Source organism: Pristis pectinata, chromosome 11 (assembly GCF_009764475.1).
Source record: "Pristis pectinata isolate sPriPec2 chromosome 11, sPriPec2.1.pri, whole genome shotgun sequence".
NCBI lineage: Eukaryota > Metazoa > Chordata > Chondrichthyes > Rhinopristiformes > Pristidae > Pristis > Pristis pectinata.
The window spans coordinates 28,197,794-28,221,101 of NC_067415.1; the positions used below are offsets into that span (position 1 = coordinate 28,197,794).

At 42.0% G+C, this 23,308-nt stretch overlaps 1 protein-coding gene across 1 annotated transcript in view; it reads left to right on the forward strand.

The window, feature by feature from the left end:
* Positions 1-23,308, forward strand: part of atp8a2 (ATPase phospholipid transporting 8A2) — a 371,705-nt gene that overhangs the window by 121,881 nt on the left and 226,516 nt on the right. The window contains exons 9-12 of the mRNA XM_052026103.1: positions 901-974; positions 7,483-7,552; positions 8,494-8,621; positions 10,876-10,987. Of these exons, the coding sequence (XP_051882063.1) occupies positions 901-974; positions 7,483-7,552; positions 8,494-8,621; positions 10,876-10,987 (384 nt within the window). The remainder of the gene's footprint in view (positions 1-900; positions 975-7,482; positions 7,553-8,493; positions 8,622-10,875; positions 10,988-23,308) is intronic.

Sequence of the window (23,308 nt, forward strand, 5' to 3'; positions counted from 1 at the left end):
TAGATTAAATCCTCTCCTGAAAAAGAAAATAAGTAATTGTTCTAAAAAGTTTCAGTCATATGGTGTGCTAAAGTAGTGTACTTGTAATAAAGAATGGAATTTATGTGATAAATCTAGGTCACTGAAAAAAATGCAGTCTGTAATTAATGGAGAGAGATGTGGAAATGAGGACCTGAAAACTTAATTCTGTTTCTCTCCAAAACTGGTTCTGGGGAAAGAGAAAGAAAGACTTATTGAATTGGGGTTCATTTGGAATAAAGAACATTGTCTGTCATTTTGAAGTCTCACCTTCAGGCAAAATTCTCCAACATTGCAAACAGTTGTCAATTGTAAAATAAGCCACAGAATAAAATGCTTATTTAAAAGCTGCAAATCTAAAGTCTTTATTAAAAGCTCTCAAGAAAACACTTCACAATAAAGCTGAAAGTTAATTTCTACGTTGCTGAGTAATGGGGAAAGGTAAATAGATTGAATATAGTAAGACTTCAAAATGGAAGTGAGTTGGCAGAGATATAATAGCAGTGGCATACAGCATCATGTTATCACATTTCCTAATGACATAACTAGCAAGGCCATCAGTCTTAACAAGTTTTTGTATATATTTAGTTGATTTTAGAATTATTGTAGAGCTTTTAAGTCTTGTGATCTCGCAAACATTGAGCAACTCTGTTTTTGATGTTACATATATTTTAGGAAATGAGGAATTGGGGAAATATGTTATTTAAAAGAGGTATTTGACATTTTGATTGTCTAGTTATTTATTTAAATACCTGTGAAAGACCGGCATAAAGAACAAAGATAAAGCCTGCCATTAATGACAACACTATTGATATCTGTAGCTTGTATTGTGTTCTATTGCCTGCTGCTGCTTCAAGTGCCAACTTGTTCAATGTTTTGCAGGTTGCGGTGGGGGATTTTGTGATGGTCACAAATGGGCAACGTCTTCCAGCTGACATTATCATTGTCTCCACCAGGTTGGGCATTTTCTGAGGTTGCTCGTTGTTCTGAATGAAGGTTTTAAAAGCAACAATTTGAATACTGTAATTGTTTTGGTATTGTAATTAAATGGAATTTTTTTTAGCAGCTCTGAGTGGAACCAAATAGAATTCCTGCCATGTAACTGAGCCTTTTAAGGGGTACAAAAATAGCTCTGAACCAATTTCAAAAATTTAGCAATATTCCTAGCTCTGTATTTAATCAGAGAGGATTATGATTTTATACTTCTGGATTTAAATTTCATCTCTAACACTGGTACTACTCAAAATGATGTTTAAGGAAAAATGGACACCTCTGTCACCCAGTACCAGTGCTGAATGTTGAGTCACCCCCTCGGCTTCAGCAGTGTGCCTGAATGTCATCCATGTATGAGCGCCACCTAATGTACACAGTGAAATATAACAACCTGCTCCAGCTGTAACAGCAGCTTGTTCATATAATTTATATATAATTTATATTTTTTATTTTATATATAGTTTAATATATTCCAAGACTCCTTCAGTAAGGGGAAATTGACGCAGAGCAGTGTCTAGGGCGATGTAAGTATGATTTCAGGGTAAGTTTTAAATCTGGAGGGAACAAGTTGTGAAAGGCTGCTCTCCCTCTGTGATGGAAGGAAAGACAAAAGGAGAAACATTGGACGATGAGAAGAGTTTTCAGGTGGAACAAACTGGAGCAGGCTGTTTTTAAGGGTGAATCAAGTTGAGTTTGAGAATAAGGCTGTTAAACTGGAATCGTGCAACTTGAACTTTTAAACAAGAAACCAGTTACACTGGTATGAGGGACAAATTGGCCAAGGTTTTGGGAAATTAGCTGAGCAGTGAACTGTTTTAAGAAATATTTTGTAATTCTCAACAAATATACATTCATTAAGAAATGGAAAAACAGTGTAGCAAAAATGATCCATCCTAACTAAAAGAGGTTAAAGATAGTGTTAGATTAAAAGAAAATAGTTTGTGATGTTGCCAAGAATAGTAATAAATATGAGTATTAGGAGAATTGCAGGAACCAGTATAGTATGACCAAGACTGGATAGAGATTGGAGACATGGTATAAGAGTAATCCAGCTGGAAATGGACTGTAGAAGCTCTGCGGATGGAAAAAGAGAATAGGAAAAATTCAATCAGGGTTTCCTTGGTGTTAGCAGTATGGGAAATAATAATGAGAAAATAAATATAAAGGTGGAAACATGGAACATATTTGCATCAGTATTTTCCAAGAAGAATGACATGGGGGATAGTGAGATCAGTGTGGAGTGTGCTAATATGCTCGGGCATTTTGATATGAAGAAAGAGGTGGTGTTGGGTCCCCTAATATTTACAACCCTTGGTATAATCCAGATCCTCATTTTCCCAATCTCTTGCATTCTTAGTCATAATTGCTGTAGAACAACATCCTCTGTACTCCCAGGATCACCTATATCTTCAGTGCTCTCAAGCCTCACGTTCTACTATTATATTCCAAAGCTCCTGGTCCTTCGTAATTGTTGCCAGAATCAGACTCTTCTAAAGTCCCTGTAACTACTAAACTACAAGGATTGAAATGTCTTAATACCAGAGGGCATGCATTTAAGGCGAGAGGGGGAAAGTTCAAAGGCGATGTTTCTTACACTGAGAGTCGTGGGTGCCTGGAATGCGCTGCCTGGGTGGTGGTGGAGGAAAATACGATAGGGGCATTCAAGAAGCTCTTAGACAGGCACATGAATGTGAGGGAAATGGTAGGATATGGACATTGTGTAGGCAGAAGGGATTAGTTGGGCATTTTATTACTAATGTAATTGGTTCGGCACAACATTGTGGGCCAAAGGGCCTGTTCCTGTGCTGTGCTGTGCTGTTCTGTTTTAAAGAACATTAAGGTGGATAAGTCCCCAGGGCCTGATGGGATATAACCCAGGTTATTGAGAGAGGCAAGAGATGAGATTGCTGGGGCCTTGGCCAAGATCTTTGTGTCCTCTCTAGCCACAGACAAGGTTCTGGAAGACTGGCGAGTAGCTAATGTTATTTCTATGTTCACGAAGGAAATAGGGATGATCCTGGAAATTATAGACCAGTGAGTCCCACGTCAGTGGTAGGGAAGCTATTGGAGAGGATTCTTAGGGATACGATTTATGAACATTTGGAAAATCATGGCCTAATTAGGGACATTCAGCATGACTTTGTGTGGGGCAAGTAGTGTCTTGCTAACATGGATTTTTGTAAAGTGTTTGACAAGGTCCCTCATGGGAGGCTCATCCTCAAGATTAAGATGCATGGGATCCATGGTGACTTGGCTGTTTGGGTTCAGAATTGGCTTGCCCTTAGAAAATAGAGGGTAGTGGTTGATGGGACATAATCTGACTGGAGGCCCATGACGAATGGTGTTCCCCAGGGATCCATACTGGGACCTCTGCTGTTTGTGATATATTTAAATGACCTGGATGAAAATGTGGATGGGTGGATTAGTAAGTTCACAAATGATACAAAGATTGGTAGTTTTGTGGATAATGTAGAAGATTGCAAAAGGGTACAGTGGGATATAGATCAGTTGTAGATATGGGCGGAGAAATGATGGATGGAATTTAATCCGGCCAAGTGTGAAGTTTGCACTTTGGGAGATCAAATATAAAGGGATAGTACACTGTTAACAGCAAGACACTTAACAGTGTTGATGTACAGAGGGATCTTGGGGTCCAAGTTGAGAGCTCCCTGAAAGTGTCTGCACTGGTTGATAGGGTGGTAAAGAAGGCATATGGCATGCTTGCCTTTATTAGTTGAGGCACTGAGTTCAAGAGTTGGGAAATTATGTTGCTGCTTTATAAAACTCTAATCATTTCTGATCTAGGAAGGATGTGAAGGCATTGGAGAGGATGCAGAAGAAGTTTACAAGGATGCTGCCTGGATTAGAGGGCATCTGCTATAGGGAGAGGTTGGACAGACTAGGGTTGTTTTCTCTGGAGTATGGAGGCTGAGGGGGGACCTGATAGAAGTTTATAAAATAATGACAGGGATAGATAGAGTAGACAGCTGGTACCTTTTTCCCAGGGTTGAAATGCCTAATACTAGAGGGCATGCATTTAAATTGAGAAGGGCTAAGTTTAAAGGAGATGTGTGGGGCAAGTTTTTTTTGTTACACAGAGAGCGGTGAGTGCCTGGAATGTGCTGCCAGGGTGGTTGTGGAGGCAAGTGTGATAGAGGCATTTAAGAGGCTCTTAAATCGGCACATGAATGTGCACAGAATGGAGGGATATGGACATTCTGTGGGCAGAAGGGATTAGTTTAGTTAGGCATTTAATAACTAGTTTAATTAGTTCAGCACAGCATCGTAGGCCGAAGGGCCTGTTCCTGTGCTGTGCTGTACTGTACTGTTCTATGTTCTATATCTCCTTTCACTGCATAAGATGTAATAAATACCAGAACTGGTAGGGAAGTAAGTCTTTAACAAGAGTGAGGAACTCGAAGTAGTTAATATTAGTTAAGAGGACTTGTGTTGGAAGTGAATTAGTGGGGTGTAGACCTAAGGTAAGATACTGTCCAATGGGAGAGAATAAAGAGAGGCCTCAAACTCGGGCCTTTCCACTCCTACAGAGAATCATCAAGTGTTTTCAAAAAAAATGACACCACAGGCAATCTAGTTGTTGATTGGTTGGTTTGTGGCTTTTCAAGTTAGGGCATAGATTTAAATATTAAGAACTAAATTTGAAAGGATATTACATTATCAGGTACAGTCCTTGCTCCTTGTTGATTTAGGTGATCTCAGGCAGGGCACAATTTGTATTACAACATCTGGGGAGAGAAAAGAAATCAGTGACCCTTTGTTCTGTCAAGTAACACCATCTGTAAAGACCTTGGGTTGGAAACTTTTCTGACATAATATTGCTCTGTTTCTATTGAGAAATTTCAATCCAGTCTTTTTTCTTTAATTTTTTTTCAGTTTGGTTTGATATATTGTTTATAATTTTTCTTATTGATAGGGGATTTTTTTCCTTTCTTTTATATACACAATAAATCTTTTTCTTTCTTTTATATTATATTCATTTACTAAGGGATCGTGGGATCTACACTTTTTTTTATATTTTACTATTCTTTATGATTATCTATGCCATGATTGTTCTCCTGATCTCTTTGTATTACATGTACAAACATCAATGTTGTATATTAATCTGTATTAATTTGGAAACTAATAAAAAGATTGAAAAAGAAAAAGGAAATTTTCCAATGCTTATTTGCACCCATTGAAGAGATGGTGCATGGGAAGTGACAATGGCCAGGCCATAAGGCTCCTGATATTCTACCATGTGCAACAATCAAAGCATAGAAATCACATAGAAACCCCTTTTGAAAGGGAATGGTGGGTAGCGGCCTTTCCTCTGTCATTTCTCCGACCTTCTTGAGTGGAGTTTTTAGCAACCGATTGGGTGGAGGGGTAGAAAATAATCACTGGGGAAGACAAAACATTGGGGATGGAATTATGATGTGAAGATATGGAGGGATGAATGGCTGTGAAGAGTTAAGAGAAATGGAAAGGATCTGGGTGGATTGGGGAGAAGGTTAATGTTGAATGCAGGGAAGAGATTGAAGTAGAATTTGAGGATAGACTGGGGAAAGAATCAGTCGAAGTGAGGAGAGACCTGAGTAGATGAGAAGGCATTGGCAGTGAGTGGAGATGATTACTGTGGAAAGTAAAATGGGAACATTAACCTTGGGTTCCACATCCCTGGCAGCTGTCCAGGTAGGACTGAGTCCTATAACTAATGCTAAAGCAGGCTTCGACCCCATGGTTGAGATGAGGTGAATTGTCCAATTCCTATTTTTAAAAATTGCATTATGCATTGATGGACATCAGTGTGCATACTAGCATTCTCTTTGCCATGAAAGAAAATGTATTTAGGCTTTGAATTTAAATAAAATCCACTTGCACAGCATTTAAATCAGATTAGGCTGTGCAATAGAATTTCTCAGCCACTGTACGTGAATTGTGAGAGCACAATGTAATCTTACTGTTCTCTCAACTACAGATGTACAATCTGTCAATATTTTCCTTGAAAACTTGTATATGAAAGAGATGTCAGGCCACTAAGTTGAAGAACTGGAGTGTTGCCTGTAATGGACAAGCACAGAGTCATTATCTTTGAAGAGGAGAGTATTATATAAGAATTTCTGTCTCCACCTTGAATTTACTAAATGAATCATCCTCCATAATTCTGAGGTAGAGAATTCCAAAGACTCATCAACTCTGAGAAAACCACGTCCTCATCTGTGTCTTAAATGGGAAGCCCTTATTTCTGAAACTATGCCTCCTAGTTTTTGATACCTCCTCTTCTTGGGGGAAACATCCTCTCAGCATCCACTCTGTCAATCCCCCTCAATCTTCCAAGTTTCAGTTTGGTCATCTCATCCTTCTAACCTCCAAACCTCAGCCCCTTTTCATACCTCAACATTAAAAGCACGTGTACTGAGCAATATAACAATCATGGGAGACTTCAAACTATATGTAGATGAGAAGAATCAAACTCCATAAATTACGGGTAACAGGAATGGATAGATTTCTGTATATTCAAGAAATCGAGAGATATTGGGATAGTCCGAGAGAATGGCATGGAGCTATACATTCAGCCATGATATTGAGTGCTGAAGTAGGCTCAGATGGCCTAATTCCTGTTCCTGCTTCGTATCATCTTGATTCGAGAAGACTGCTGTAAAGTACTTATTTAGCATCTTTGGAGATACTGCTTAAATGTTTTGTAACTGAAAATTTCCTGTAGGATGTCATTCCTTTTTTAGTTGACCGTACCAATTTGGACCATGAATTCTGGTTATTCACCCTCCCCCACCAGATTTTTTTAAAGCTGCTTGGTCATATCATGGCTCTGGCATGAGGGAGGTAACATTCCATCCTGGAATCATATCTGTGGCTAGAGAAACACCTGCCTTTTCCACCAACTAGAGAATCCCTTATAATTATCAATCTGTTGACCTTTCTCCTTTCCGCCTGTACAACTGGTACTCTGAATGCTCGTGTCCGGGCAATCCTCTCCTCTATCAGTATTCAGAATTGATTACTGGTTTGAGAGCAAGATGCCCTTGGGGTTCTTCTGAAGTTTCTTCCTGTTTTTCTTTTATCTGTCTGAGAGTCATTCCTTTCCTCTCTATCTGTATTCTTTTGAGTTGTGGGGTGATCACTTCCTGAATTAGGCCATCTATGAAATATAGAGCCTTGCAATTGAATTGTGGTAACACCTGCTACTACTCAAATGCTAAAACCTGGAATTTGAACTTCTCCATATTCTAATACTCAAGTATTCTGGATAAATACTTGAAAGGATAAAAATTCACTGGCTAAAGGGAGAGGATGAAGGAGTGGGACTAGCTGGATTCCTCTTCATAGAACCATCACAGACTAGATGGGCTTATGACCCTTAAAAAATTTTATGCAAAGGGTGTAAAGATATTTTCGGTATATTTGCTATAGATGACTTAGCTGATTTGCTTTCTCATTCCTTCTATATAGTGAGCCACAGGCAATGTGCTACATTGAAACATCAAATTTGGATGGGGAAACAAATCTTAAAATAAGACAGGTAAATGGAGTTCATTATAGAATTGTTTCTGAAATGTTTCAGCACTTTTATTCTGATAGGCATAAGGTTTTTTCTCCACAATGCCAGCATGGAAGTGATAGTTGGAGTGCAATTCTTCTTCTGTTAATGTATTCGATTGGATAATTTATGTAAGATTTGCAAACCAATGATATCCTTGACTTGTGGAAGTTAGATTCAATAAAAAAAACTGCGAGAAATATTCAGCAAATCAGTTAGCACTTGTGGGGAGAAACCGAACAAGTCAGGGACCTTTCATCAGAACGAGCAAAAATTAAAAATCGAACATGTTTTATATTCAGAGAAGGGGCGGGATGGGTGGAAGTCTGAGAAATAAGTCTGGAAAGAGAAACGCCAAGTTAATATTACTGGTCAGTTCTGATACAAATTTGAGAGGCTAGTTGTCTGAAAGTGTTGAATTTAATAGAATCAAATAGAATTCTCCTAAAATAGGATAAGGCCCTGGTAAAATGGAAATTTGCCAGTGCTGCTTATTTCATCTTAAACCTCCAGGATATCAACTTTAAATGCTGTATTACAACATATTAGTTTGCAGTACTAGATCTGATTGTTGACGAGATGATCTCATTGGGTGTTCTTGATCCCAATATACTTCAAGAGAGGTTACCCTTGAAGGACATCTCATAAATTCAGTGTCTTCTATTGGTGGAAAGTTCATAATTCAAGGGTGAAGTTCTCTATTATTTGTAATAGTTCTGAGTTTTAGGGAGATAGTGATGCTTTTACATGGCTCCAGCAATTAATTCTAACATACTACAAGTAATTGTGGTCATTGAATCATAGCTTGGCCTTTTGTGTATGACATTTGTTTGAATGTTTAAGACTGTGATAAATATTTTTAGTGCTTCCAGAATTTTTTTTTAAATGGTATCCTCTAAATCCTACTTATCCTTTCCTGTTAGGGCTTGCCATTGACTTCAAATATGCAATCCACTGCAGATTTAATGAAGATGACTGGGAATTTGGAATGTGATGCACCCAATCGACATCTCTATGACTTCACTGGCAATCTCCGAATTGGGGACCATCGGTATTGTAATTTTTTTTTAATTGCTTGTTTTGATCCATGTACTACATACTAGAAGTAATTGTGGTTGTTGAATTATAGCTTGGCCTTTTGTGTATGTCATTTGTTTGAATGTTTAAGAGTGTGATAAATATTTTCAGTGCTTCCAGAATTTTTTTTTCAAAATAGTATCCGCGAAACATTATTTCTGATCCCATTCTAGGTCTGCTAGAGAATGATTGATAGGATTATTTAAGTGTCACTTTTGACTTGGCCACAAGGAGACGCACATCAATTCAAATTAAGTTGTTACCTTCTGCCCCCCGCCCCCATAAGTAGAAAGCTCAACTGGAATAGGTACAGGCCCTTTACTGACCATTCATTGCAAGTATATGTTAATGGCAAAAACCATTATTATATAACAACACACTAATTAAAACAAATGTAATTTAAGAAATTTCTTTAAAGAAAAAAATATTAGGAATTGTTCAGAACCATTAGTTCTTAGATTTACATAACGCATTCTCCTTCATATCATGATTTGTGAGGTTTTTGTGTTTCTCCAACTCTTAAATAAATCCAGTTTAAGTTTATTGTCATGGACATACATACGCAGGTATAAATGCTATGAAAATTAGCTTTTTGCAGCACAGTACATTACAAACATGATAAATTTAAATTAATATAAAATTGTACATAACTTGCATGACAAAATAAACATAACAACATTAGTGCAAGTTGAGGAAAATATAGTCAGAGGTAAAATTATGTTTTTGTTAGGTTGGTTCAAGAACCTGATGGCAGTGGGGAAGAAGCTATTGTTAAATCTTGAGGCAGCAATGAGAAGAGGGCATGGCCCGGATGGTGGGGGTCTTTAATGGTGGATGTCATTGTGCTAACATAAAGTGTTATTTGGAACCTATACAACAAAGAATCACTTGGGTGGGGTGCATTAATGTGAATTTTTTTATTAGCTGTGACACCATAAATCACAGTCTTAAGCATTGTAGTTGCCATACATAGTATAGTCTTTCATATTTGGCTTTAATTTTGTATTGTTTATTGTGGAACCTTGTGGTTTTAAGGAATTTTTATTCTTTGTTTAAAAATTTGTCACCTATTGCAAGATCTGTTGTAAAGAACAAGAATATTTTTTTTCTTTCTTCATTAATCCCTTCCATTTCATACATAACTAAGTTTAATAGAACTGATTCATAATTTGAGAAACTGATTTTTCAGTTTTTTAAATTTATCCTGCCGTTCCCTGTTCTGAAGCTTTCTGCATCTTTTGACCCTGTTGACTACCTCATCCTCCCCACATGTATTTTTATTCTTCTTTGCTTACCTTTTATTGTCATCAAAGTCTGCTTTATTACCCCATGGTCTGTTACCTGAAGTATTCACTCCCTCACCACTGGCATACTGGGACTGCAGTGTATCCTGTCTACAAAATACACTGCAGCAACTCACCCAAAGTTCTATGGTAACATTTCCCAAAGCCATGAACTTGACCGCAAGTTCCTTGCTTAGTTGCAGACCATGCTGATTCGGAAATTTATTACCCATCCTCTATCGAAGCTGGGTCAAAATTCTGACTCTCCCTTTTGAATGTGACTGGGAATTCCTTCAATGGATGGACTGCAGTGGTTCAAGGTGGTGACTTACCATCAACTTATACAAGATAGTTTAATTTCATGATGGTACACACTACTGCTCAGTCGAGAGAGGGAGCAAATAAGCACTTGGGACTCTTTCACACCTGGGCAGAGCCTAACCGTCCATTTCCTTCCACTGGAAATGGCTGATGCATATATAGAAAACTTTGCTATTACTTTTGCTATTAGAAGCCGTGGTCCTATGACTTCAATTTGCAGCATCTGGTGTCCAAGAACCCTGTAGACTACTATCCTAAATATTCCATCAAGTTTTCTTTTCTCTTTGGTTGATTTTAATTTGGACTTCTTTCAATTTTTCTGGACAGTTTTGTTCTTGAACATTCATAGAGGTTGTAAGAACCCCAGTGAATGACTAGTTCGTAGTATGGACAAGAGGTTTGCTTTCTGCATTGTGAATGCAACTGCTGGGACCAATCCTGATCATTGAAGCTTTTTATTCCTGTGCCAGAGACCTCCAAAAATTTTTTTTCAGATTTCCTGCCCTAATGTAAACATAAGAACTTGTAATGTTACAGCCGTTTGAATCAGAGGATCAATCTACATTTTGTTTGGATGGTACAGTTCAGACATGAGTTTATAATTATGTTATTATGTTCTTGCAGTCCTGCTCCTGTAGGCCCTGACCAGATTCTGTTACGAGGTGCACAACTGAAGAACACGCAATGGATTTATGGACTCGTAGTATATACTGGACACGACACTAAGCTGATGCAGGTTGTCATCTAATTTTCTTGTCCTTATCTTAGTAATTGCTCAATTGCCTAGCATATGTACCTCAATTAAAAATATGTTTAGTGGTGATGATATCTGTCCAAAACTAATGGTTAGGTCTCATGGTTGCCCCAGCTATAGTAAATCCCGGTAAGATTGCAGCTGGAGGATGAAGCATGGTTTTGCGCACTGCATTTTGGGAATCATTATCGACCTTTATGGGCATCTGGTGTAGGTTTACCAGATTGATAAATGGACTTCAAGAATTAAATTACAAAGTGATTACAGAAACTAGGGTTGTGTTTCCTTGAACCTAAAGGTTAAAGGATGACTTGATTGCAGTTTTCAAGATATGAAGAGGAAGTGATAGAGTAGGTAGGGAAAGGCTATTTCTTCTGATTAGAAAATTAAGGACTGGGGGCATAGTCTTTAAAAATGAGAGCTGTGCTCTTTGAGAGTAGATAGGAAAGACATGCATGTGTAAAGTTGCAGAACTGTGTATATCTATGCCCTCGATTCATCATGTTTATTTCTTACTCCATGCAATAGAGTATAAACAATTAAGTATGATTTAAGTTTAATTGTACAGCTTTAAGGTTCAAGAATTCAGTCCCATATCTTTTCAACTAATGTTATCCAATTGCTGGTTTGTGACTTGGTTATTTTGCTGCCTGTTTTACTACATGAAGACAAATTTGTGTTACAGGAAGAATACACAAAACTATTGAGCATATTGTGGGAAAATAAAAGCACTTTGTGAAGTCAGTATCATAACTTAAACCTGTGGCAAATAATTACATATTATTCCAATGTTACTAATCAAAAATTTGAATCTGAGAATGTTGAAATGAACAGATTGTAAATCATTTTCATGAAACAAATGATGGCTATAACAATTTTGCCTCAAATTGTGTTCTGAGCCTAGGTGAACTTTTGAGTTATTCTTTGATCTTTGTGGAATTGGCACTTTTTTGTTTGCTTTACTGTGCATGGCACTCTGACATTTATAAGGCTTCTTCTGATAATTCTGTCCTGTTCAATGTCAAAAGCCATTGACCATGTAAGAATATCTTCACTGTACATGCAGTAAAAGAAGCATTGTATTAAGCTAACTAAGCACACACTCTCTCATTCTCCTTGTCCTTGGATAATGGAAAAATAAATACTCTGACTTCAGTTTCTGAAATAGTTTATTTAAATTTAAAGATAAATAATGAAATATCCATATAGAGCTTTTATTTCTGAATCCTCTCCACACTGGTAAACCCTTAACCTAAACTAATTGAGTTCAAGATATTTCCTGTGTAAAGTGGTTACTTTTTTCACCATCAAAATGTATTTAATTATGGTACATTGTCAGATACCATTTTGCACAAGGCAGCAATGCATACCCTCTTCAGTTTGCATACGAGTACCCTATGAGAGAATGATACTTGTCAAATAGTTTCTCAACATGTAATAAAATGTATGTGTTCATAGTTTAAAATGTGGCAAAGCCATTAAACATTACAAGCATGTCATTTTGTATACTGAAGTGCCATTTTAGATTTTGAATCTGAAAAGTATGAACTATGCCAAAAAAAAATTGTCTCTTCTCTAAGTTTGTACTTTGAGTCATGAGAAATCTGATATTCACCCTCTTATGTTAGTTGTATTGTTACTAATCTTCCTGATCAAGTTTCACCTGTAATGCAAAGAAGCTTCCCCAATTATTTCCATCTGATTGACGATTGTATCGTACTGCACATTTTCTTTCATCCGACATTTATAGCACTTGCCAAACCATGATTATGCCAATTTATTTCTCATAAACCAGTCTTTCACTGCGTTGTAGTTAGTAAATTAAAATGTGATTCCTTTGCCATTCATTCAAGAACTTCCAATCATTCCAGACCACATTATCAGCATCCTTCACATTGTACTGCTAATGCTATACAACAGAAAAATGCCCCTTTCTTTTGGGTAGCTCACTAACTTTTACACTGTGTGTGTGTGTGTGTGTGTGTGTGTGTGTGTGTGTGTGTGTGTGTGTCCCATTGTGCAATTTACTTTTTTTTATTATTCCAAAGATACAGAAGCTTGTGCTCCCTCAAACCCAACTTGCACATCTTTTTTTTATATATATTTGGTAGATCCATCATTAGCTCTTTCATCTCCAATTCCTTTTCAATTTCTCTTCTGAACCTCTTATGGATCCTAAGAACTACCTTTATTTATAAAGCTCTCCATTTGTCGCAGCTTTTGTGTTAAATACTTCCATTGCCCTCAACTCCTAACTTGCTGTAGTATAAACCAATCCAAGAATGCCAAGATATGAGAAAACATTATATGTGTTTTCTTGTACTTGTCAACAATGTAATTTTATTTTTGACAATTTCTGAAGGCTGGGCTTTGCTGCTTCTCCTTTTTCAATTAGCTTAAAATAAATGTTGTCCAATTAATTATCAATCAGTGTAGAGCATATTCATGTTGTGTATTTGGAGATACTGGGCTCCAAGATGAGGCTTGATGTCACTATAAATCTGATTGCAATTAAACATTTATCAATAAATTGATATCATTGGTTTGAAATAGCTGGCAGCATTATTTTGCCGTTTCTTGCTGTGGTATCAAAGGATGACGTTATTTTGTTGCGATATTCTTATTGTGTATAAGATTTTTAAAAATCTGCATCAGAATCATCACAGTATTCATTCTTAGTCATTTGGAATTCCTTGCTGCTTTTATTTTGTGCACAGATTAATGTGAGGGCTGAGGCATGCAGATTATTTTACTTAAAAAATAATTTGTAGAAGATCACATAACATAACCTTTTGATTGTAGCGACTCACCGTCCGGTCAGGCAAACCGGCTCGGCAGTCAGTTCGCGCGGCGTCGGAGCGACGAGGCCCAAGATGGTGGCGGGCCTAGTCTTTCCTGAGCGACGGGGAGAACCCGTGCGCGGGAAAGACTTGATGACGTAGTACTTATGTCATTGCCGGTTGCATTGGGCGGGAACAGTCTCCCTTAAAAGGCCCGCGCAAGGCGGGAAAATAAACCAGTTCTTGTTTGACAGTCCTTCGACTAGCGTCTTGTTTTATTTCGCGGTAGCAACTGCTACATTGGTGACCCCGACGGTCCAAACAGATTTTGGACCCGTGCAATGGACAACAACGCAGCAGCCAACGCAGTAGCCCTCAAGCTACCCACCTTTTGGACACTTCGGCCTAGCGTCTGGTTTGACCAGGCCGAAGCGCAATTCCACCTTCGGCAGATGACCTCCGACTCCACGAAGTACTACCATGTGGTTAGCTCTCTGGACCAAGAGACTGCCACCCAGGTCGGAGATTTCATCCAGTCGCCTCCGGAGGAAGATAAGTACCCGGCTTTCAAAGACCTTTTGATTCAGACCTTCGGCCTCTCCCGTCGTGAGCGCGCCGCCCGCCTGCTTCATCTGGACGGCCTGGGGGACAGATCCCCATCCGCCCTAATGAATGAGATGCTGGCATTGGCCGAGGGACACAAGCCATGCCTGATGTTCGAACAGGCCTTCCTCGAACAGCTCCCCGATGACATCCACTTCTTGTTAGCTGATGCCGACTTCAGCGACCCCCGTGAGGTAGCTGCCCAGTAGATGTCCTGTGGAAGGCCAAACGCGAGAGCGGTTCGTCCGTCGGCCAAATCACCAGGCCGCGAGCCCAACGCCCGCCTCACCCAGTCCCAGCAACCAAGCAGCCACACCCCAGGAGCACAGACGACGACACGGGTGACCAGCTGTGTTTCTACCATCAGAGGTGGGGTGTGGAGGCCTGTCGATGCCGCCCACCCTGCAAGTTTCAGGGAAACACCAGGGCCAGCCGCCGCCGACAGAGCCTCCTATTTGTTCAGGACAAGAAATCTGGACGGCGTTTCCTCGTTGATACTGGAGCGGAGGTCAGTATTTTGCCCCCGACCGGCCGTGACACTCGTAACAGGCCACCAGGTCCTGTACTCAATGCCACCAACGGTACAACGATACAGTCTTTCGGTACCTGTACACTTCAATTACAATTCGGCGGCAGCCGTTTTACCTAGACCTTTACCCTTGCCGCCGTCGCCCAACCACTCCTCGGAGCTGATTTCCTTCGGGCCCACAACCTGTTAGTTGACCTGCGAGGGAAGTGGTTAGTCCACTCTAGCACTTTCCAGACCTATCCCCTGGGAGAAATCAGCCTACCAGCCCTGCGCCTGGACTCCATTTCCCTTTCTGGCGATGATTTCACCAAGCTCCTAGCCAAATTCCCATCAATTTTGGCACCTCCGTTTACAAATTCTAGGCCCAAACACGGGGTACGACACCACATCATTACTACAGGGCCATCCCTTCATGCCCGAGCACGACGATTACCTCCAGACAAGCTCCGCCTGGCAAAGGAAGAGTTCCGTCACATGGAGGAGCTGGGGATTGTTCGCAGGTCAGACAGCCCCTGGGCTTCCCCCTTGCACATGGTCCCCAAAGCCACCGGAGGGTGGAGGCCCTGCGGCGACTACCGCAGGCTGAATGACGCCACCACTCCGGACCGCTATCCCATCCCTCACATCCAGGACTTCGCAGTGAACTTACACGGGGCCCGCATCTTTTCCAAAGTGGACCTCGTTCGGGGATACCACCAAATCCCGTTCCATCCAGATGACGTCCCCAAAACTGTGATTATCACCCCATTCGGCCTGTTCGAATTCCTTCGAATGCCGTTCGGCCTTAAGAACACCGCGCAGACCTTCCAGCAGCTGATGGATGCGGTAGGCCGAGACCTGGACTTTGTGTTCATTTACTTAGATGACATACTGATCGCCAGCCGTAACCACCAAGAACACCTTTCCCACCTCCGCCAGCTGTATTCCCGTCTCCGCGATTTCGGCCTCACGATCAACCCGTCCAAGTACCAATTCGGACTTGACTCTATCGATTTCCTTGGCCACAAAATCACCAGCGAGGGGGCAACACCCCTACCCGCCAAGGTAGACGCTATCTGCCATTTTGTCTGCCCCGACACGGTCAAAGGCCTACAGGAATTCCTTGGGATGGTCAACTTTTACCATCGGTTCATCCCTGCAGCAGCCCGTATCATGTGCCTTCTGTTCTTGCTGATGGCTGGTAAGGGCAAGGACATCACCTGGAATGATGAGGCTGAGGCTGCCTTCGTTAAGGCCATAGATGCCCTGGCAGACACCATGATGCTTGTACACCCAAGGACAGACATCCCAACCGCCCTCACGGTGGACGCGTCCAACACCGCGGTGGGTGGGGTACTGGAACAGCTAATCGAAGGCCGTTGGCAACCCTTGGCATTTTTCAGCAAGCACCTTAGACCACCCAAACTGAAATACAGCGCTTTTGATTGGGAACTTCTAGCGCTGTATCTGGCGGTCCGGCATTTCCGATACTTTCTAGAAGGCAGGCCTTTCACCGATCATAAGCCTTTGTCCTTTGCCTTCTCCAAAGTCTCCGATCCCTGGTCAGCTCGTCAGCAGAGACATTTATCCTACATTTCCGAATTCACAACAGATATCCAACATGTCTCCGGAAAGGATAATGTCGTTGCTGATCCATTTTCCTGACCGACCATCCACAACCTGTCCTTGGGTGTCGACTACACGGCCCTGGCTGACGCACAGCAAGCCGACGACGAGCTGCCCAGCTACAGAACCACAGTCTCGGGCCTGCAGCTCAGAGATTTCTTGTTTGGTCCAGGTCAGCAGACCCTACTTTGCGACATCGCGACAGGTCAGCCCCGCCCTATAGTCCCTGCAGCCTGGCGGAGACGCGTTTTCGACTCGGTACATGGGTTGGCGCACCCGTCCATCAGATCAACTGTCCGACTGGTCGCCAGCAAGTTTGTCTGGCATGGCCTGCGCAAACAGGTCAGTGAGTGGGCCAGGACTTGTCCGCACTGCCAGACATTGAAAATCCAACGACACACCAAAGTCCCGCCACAGCAGTTCGAGCCTACCCGTAGGAGGTTCAACCACATACACGTCGACCTCGTGGGCCCTCTGCCGGTTTCAAGAGGAGCCCGGTACCTCCTTACTATCGTGGACCGGTTCACAAGGTGGCCAGAGGCAACCCCCCTGACTGACATCACGACTGATTCCTGCGCCCGGGCACTGCTCACAACTTGGGTCTCACGTTTTGGTGTTCCGGCCCACATCACTTCAGACAGAGGCACCCAATTCACTTCCAGTCTCTGGGTTGCATTAGCGAACCTGCTAGGGACGCGGCTGCACACCACTATGGCCTACCATCCTCAATCAAACGGGTTGGTGGAACGTTTTCACTGCCATCTGAAATCAGCCTTGATGGCCCGCCTGAAGGGTCCTAACTGGGTTGACGAGCTGCCTTGGGTCCTGCTCAGCATACAGACTGCCCCCAAAGAAGACCTCCGTGCTTCGTCAGCTGAGCTTGTGTACGGGGCGCCCCTAGTTGTCCCAGGGGATTTCATACCTGCCCTTCGAGACCAAGGGGAACAACCCCCAGCAGTCCTACAAAGACTGCGCGAGAAGCTCGGCAACTTGGCCCCGATTCTCACCTCGCGGCACGGTCAAGCCCCATCCTGCCAGCCCAAAGAACTACGAGACTGTAAGTTTGTTTTCGTTCGCAGGGGCACACCTCGGGCGCCGTTGCAACGACCATATGAGGGACCATTCCGAGTCATAAGGAATAATGGATCCACCATTATTTTGGACGTTGGGGGCAGGGAACAGGTTTTCATGACGGACCGCCTCAAACCAGCCCATTTAGATCTGCAACAACCGGTCGAGGTTTCCACGCCACGATGCAGAGGCTGACCCCTAAGCAGCAGCTGGCATGGCCCGCAGACCTTGGGGACTGTATCGCCGGTTCTGGAGGGGGTTGTGTAGCAACTCACCGTCCGGTCAGGTGAACCGGCTCGGCAGTCGGGTCGCGCGGCGTCGGAGCGATGAGGCCCAAGATGGCGGCGGGCCTTGTCTTTCCAGAGCGACGGGGAGAACCCGCGTGCGGGAAAGACTTGATGACGTAGTACTTACGTCATTGCCGGTTGCATTGGGCGGGAACAGTCTCCCTTAAAAGGCCTGCGCAAGGCGGGAAAATAAACCAGTTCTTGTTTGACAATCCTTCGACTAGCATCTTGCTTTATTTCGCGGTAGCAACCGCTACATGATGTTATTTTTGAAATGTACAAACATTTGAAGTATTTGAAGTGCAATGAAAAGATGTAACGTAAATTGAATTGGGATAAACTTTTAATCCAAATTTGGACTAAATCTTGAGGGACCAAAGAGTAATTGGAATGCATTCCATTTTTGATATGTTTAATTAATGGGGAGTCATAAAAATATCTCTTGGTTTGCTGCAAAAGAAACATGCACCAAATCAGCTGTGGGGAAGCTCATGCCCAAATACAATCTTAAAATTCCTTTGCTTTAGTTTAAAAGGAATTCCTTATCAATTTCCAGACATGTTGATAGTTTCGAAATAGAAGGAGCTTTTTATGTTGGTTTGTTTATATGTTGGTTTCTCTGAGTTCAATTTAAGAATGAATGTTTCTTTAGAGTCATTGAGCCATACAGCATGGATACAGGCCCTTCAGCCCAATGAGTCCATGCCAACCACAGTGCCCACACAGCTAGTCTCAATTTCTTGCGTTCGGCCTGTGTCTCTCTAATCCCCACTCCTGCATGTACCTTTCCAAGTGCTGCTTAAATGACACTATTGTACCTGCCTCAACCACTTCCTCTGGCAGCTTATTCCATATACTCACCAGCCTCTGTGTGGAAAAAGTTAGCCCTCAGGTCCCTTTTTAAATCTTTCCCCTCTCACCCTAAATTTATGCCTCCTAGTTTTGGACTCCCTTACCCTGGGGAAAATACTTACCATCCATCTTATCTTGCCTCTCATAATTTTAAATATTTCTATAAGGTCGTCTCTTAGTCTCCTACATTCTGAGGAATAAAGACCTAGCCTGGCCAACCTCTCCCTATAACTCGAGCCTTCTTGTCCTGGTTGCATCCTGTAAACTTTTCTGCACTCTTTGCAGTTTAACTACGTCTTTCCTATAACAAAGTGATCAAAACTACACGGTGACCTGTAACAAAGTGACCAAAACTGTGCGGCCTCACCAACGACTTGTACAACTGCAACATAAATGTCCCAACTCCTATACTCTATGCCCTGATTGATGAAGGCCAGCATGCTAAATGCCTCTTTCACCATCCTGTCTACCTGTGACACCTCTTTCAACGAACTGTGCACTTGTACTCCTAGGTCCCTCTGTTCCATTACTTTCCCTAGTACCCTACCATTCATAGCACAAGTCCTTCACTGGTTTGACTTTCCAAAATACATCACCTCACGCTTATCTGTATTGAAATCCATTTGCCACTCCTCGGCCCACTTCCCTAACTGGTCAAGATCCCCCTGTAATCTACGATAACCTTCTTCACTATCAAAAACACCTCTTAAATTTGTCATTTGCTAACTTACTGATCAAGCCTTATGCATTCACATCCAAATCATTTCTATAAATAACAAATAACAAGGGTCCCAACACTGTGTCACACCACTAGTCACTGGCCTCCATTGCCAGAAACAACCTTCAACCACTACCTTCTGCTTCCTACCTCTGAGTCAATTTTGAATCCACCTAACTAGCTCTCCCTGGATTCCATGGGACCTAACCTTCCAGACCAGCCTACCATGTGAGACCTTGTTGAAGGCCTTGCTAAAGTCCAAATACAAAACATCTACTGCCCTACCCTCATCTAACTTGGACATGAGAACAAATATTGGAAATGTCAAGATGAAAAGTAATCTAAGCTTTCTCACATTTTTGTATGAATTTCAAATTGATGATCAAAAATTTCATATAAATCATCAATCCCTTAGTGTGGCCCTCTGAGGCGTGTTGTTATACTTCAGACAATATTCGGAAAATCATCTTAAGAATAGCGACACAGCACAGAGGGCCAGGAGTGGCCAAAGCAATGCATGACGTGATTTTTTGTTAAAATAAATTATTGAAAAGAATTAGTTCACTGCATTTACGCATGTAATGGTCCAATCTAATCTAGTGTTTTTCTTATTCCTTCCCCCTCTTTAACCCCCTTTTCCCCCCTCCCCCCAAGTAGTAATGGTTTATTTGTGACCAGGGATATTTGTGACCAAGACAATAATGAACACTTGTATGAAGCATTTGGCTTGTCAAAATGGTTTGCATTTCAATTCTTATTGAAAAATCAAGATAAACTGAGTTGGGTTGGTGAATCATCAGTTTAAATTTTATGCTCAGTTGAACGCCCGATGCTGTTGAAGTTGTGACATTGAATACTTGTATTATTGCAGATCCATTTTTTGTTAATATTTAATTGGAAATTTAATTTAATTGAGAGTTGAAAATGTGTTGTATGCTACATTGAGTGAAATCTTTTGCAATCTGGCAATATATATTTGTGTTACCTTCATCTACCTTTTTGGTTACCTCTTCAAAAAAAATGAAGGTTCGTCAAGCACTATTTTCCACGCGCAAAGCCATGCTGACTCCACCTAATCAGACACTGTCCAAATACTTGTAGATCCTGTCCCTCAGAATTCCCTCCAGTAACTTCCCCACTGCTGATGTCAGGCTGACCACTAGCCTGTAGTTCCCCGGCTTGTCCTTGCTACCCTATTTAAACAACAGAACAAAATTAGCCACCTTCCAGGAACTTCACCAGTGGCTAACAATGAAGAAAATACCTCCGCAGGGGCCTTCACAACCTCCAGCCTCCCACAAAGTCTAAGGATGCACTCAGTTAGGCCCTGGGGATTTATCCATCCTAATGTGCTGTAAGGCTGCGAATACCTCCTCCCTGGTAATATGAATGTTCTCCAAAACACCTCCACTAGTTTCTCTTATCTCTTGATCAACCATGACTTGCTCTTCGGTAAATACCAAGGAGAAATATTCGTTAAAACTCCCACCCATCTGCTGCAGCTTGAGACATAGGCGGCCCTGCTGATCTCTAAGGGGACCTACTCTCTCCCGAGCCACCCTTTTACTCTTAATACATCTATAGAACCTCTTGGGATTTTTCTTAATCTTACCAACCAAATCCATCTCATATCTTCTCTTTGCCTTCCTGATTTGCCTCGAGTGTATTCTTAATCTTTTTACCATCATCAAGGGATTCACTCATCCCTGACCTCCTAAATCCAACATATGCTTGCTTCCTTTTTCTTGGCCAGAGCCTCCGTATCCCTTGTCAGCCAAGGTTCCCTAAACTTTCCAGGTTTCCTCTTCAACCTAACAGGAATGTGCTGCGTCTGGACTGATATCACACTCTTAAAAGCCCCCCACTTGCTATTCATTCCTTTTCCCTTCAAACAGGCTCACCCTATTGACCTCTGCTAGACCCTGCCTAATTCCCCCAAAATTAGCCCTGCTCCAGTTTAGGATCCTAGCCTGTGGACCTGTCCTAACCTTTTCCATTGCTATCTTAAAACTAATAGAACTATGGTCACTAGAGCCAAAGTGCTCCCTGACTGCCACTTCCGTTACTTGCCCTGCCTTGTTCCAGTATTGCACCCTCCTGAGTAGGGTCCTCTATATATTGACGCTGGAAACTTTCCTGAACATATTTCACAAATTCCACCCTATCAAGGCCCTTAACACTGGGTAGTCCAGTCAATGGGATATTCTTTATGGGATACTCCATGTTTCTCTGCTATGGCTAAAAGAGCTGTCTTAAAGATGGGTACTGCAGATTCCATCAGGTTTGCCTTGCATATTATTTTTGAAATCTATCACTGAAGATAAAAAAAACTGAGATTTAAGATATGTAGAATCATAGAACAGTACACCACAATATAGGCCCTTTGGCCCACAATGTTGTGCCGACCTTTAAACCTCACCTAAGACTATCTAACCCCTTCCTCCCACATATCCCTCTATTCTAAATTCCTCCATATGCTTATCTAGTAATCTCTTGAATTTGACCAATGTACCTGCCATCACCACCACCCCAGGCAGCGCATTTCATGCCCCAACCACTCTCTGGGTAAAAAACCTTCCTCTGATATCTCCCTTGAACTTCCCACCCATTACTTTAAAGCCATGCCCTCTTGTATTGAGCATTGGTGCTCTGGGAAAGAGGTGCTGGCTGTCCACTCTATCTATTTCTCTTAATACTTTATACACCTCTATCATGTCTCCTCTCATCCTCCTCCTCTCCAAAGAGTAAAGCCTTAGCTCCCTTAGTCTCTCCTCATAATGCATATTCTGTAAACCAGGCAGCATCCTGGTAAATCTCCTCTGCACCCTTTCCAACGCTTCTACATCCTTCCTATAATGAGGCGTCCAGAACTGGACACAGTCCTCCATGTTTGGTCTAACCAGAGTTTTGTAGAGCTGCATCATTACCTCGCGGCTCTTAAACTCGATCCCACGACTAATGAAAGCTAATATCCCATAAGCTTTCTTAACTACCCTATCCACCTGTGAGGCAACTTTCAGGGGTCTGTGGATATGAACCCCCCAGATCCCTCTGCTCCTCCACACTACCAGGATCCTGCTATTAACTTTGTATTCTGCCTTGAGTTTGTCCTTCCAAAGTGTACCACCTCGCACTTCTCTGGATTGAACTCCATCTGCCACTTCTTAGCCCAGCTCTGTATCCTATCAATGTCCTTCTGCAATCTTTGACAATCTTCCACACTATGTCATCTGCAAACTTGCCAACCCACCCTTCTACCCCTCATCCAAGCCATTAATAAAAATCACGAAAAGCGGAGGTCCCAGAAACTGATCTTGTGTGGGACACCGCTAGTCACAGCCCTCCAATCTGACTGCACTCCCTCCACCACAACCCTCTGCTGTCTACAGGCAAGCCAATTCTGAATCCACACGGCCAAGTCTTCCCTGGGTCCCATGCCCTCCGACCTTCTGAAGAAGCCGACCATTGTGGAACTTTGTCAAATGCCTTACTAAAATCCATGTAGACCACATCTACCACACTACCCTCATCAATGTGTCTGGTCACCTGCTCAAAGAACACTATCAGACTTGTGAAACATGGTCTGCCCTTCACAAAGCCATGCTGGCTGTCTCTGATCAGACTATGATTCTCTAAATGCCCATAGATCCTATCTCTAAGAATCCTTTCCAACAGCTTGCCTACCACAGATGTAAGGCTCATTGGTCTATAATTCACTGGACTATCCTACTACCTTTTTTGATAAGGGACAACATTTGCCACCCTCCAATCCTCCGGTACCATTCCCGTGGACAACGAGGACTCAAAGATCCTAGCCAAAGGTTCAGCAATCTCCTCCCTCACCTCACGGAGCAGCCT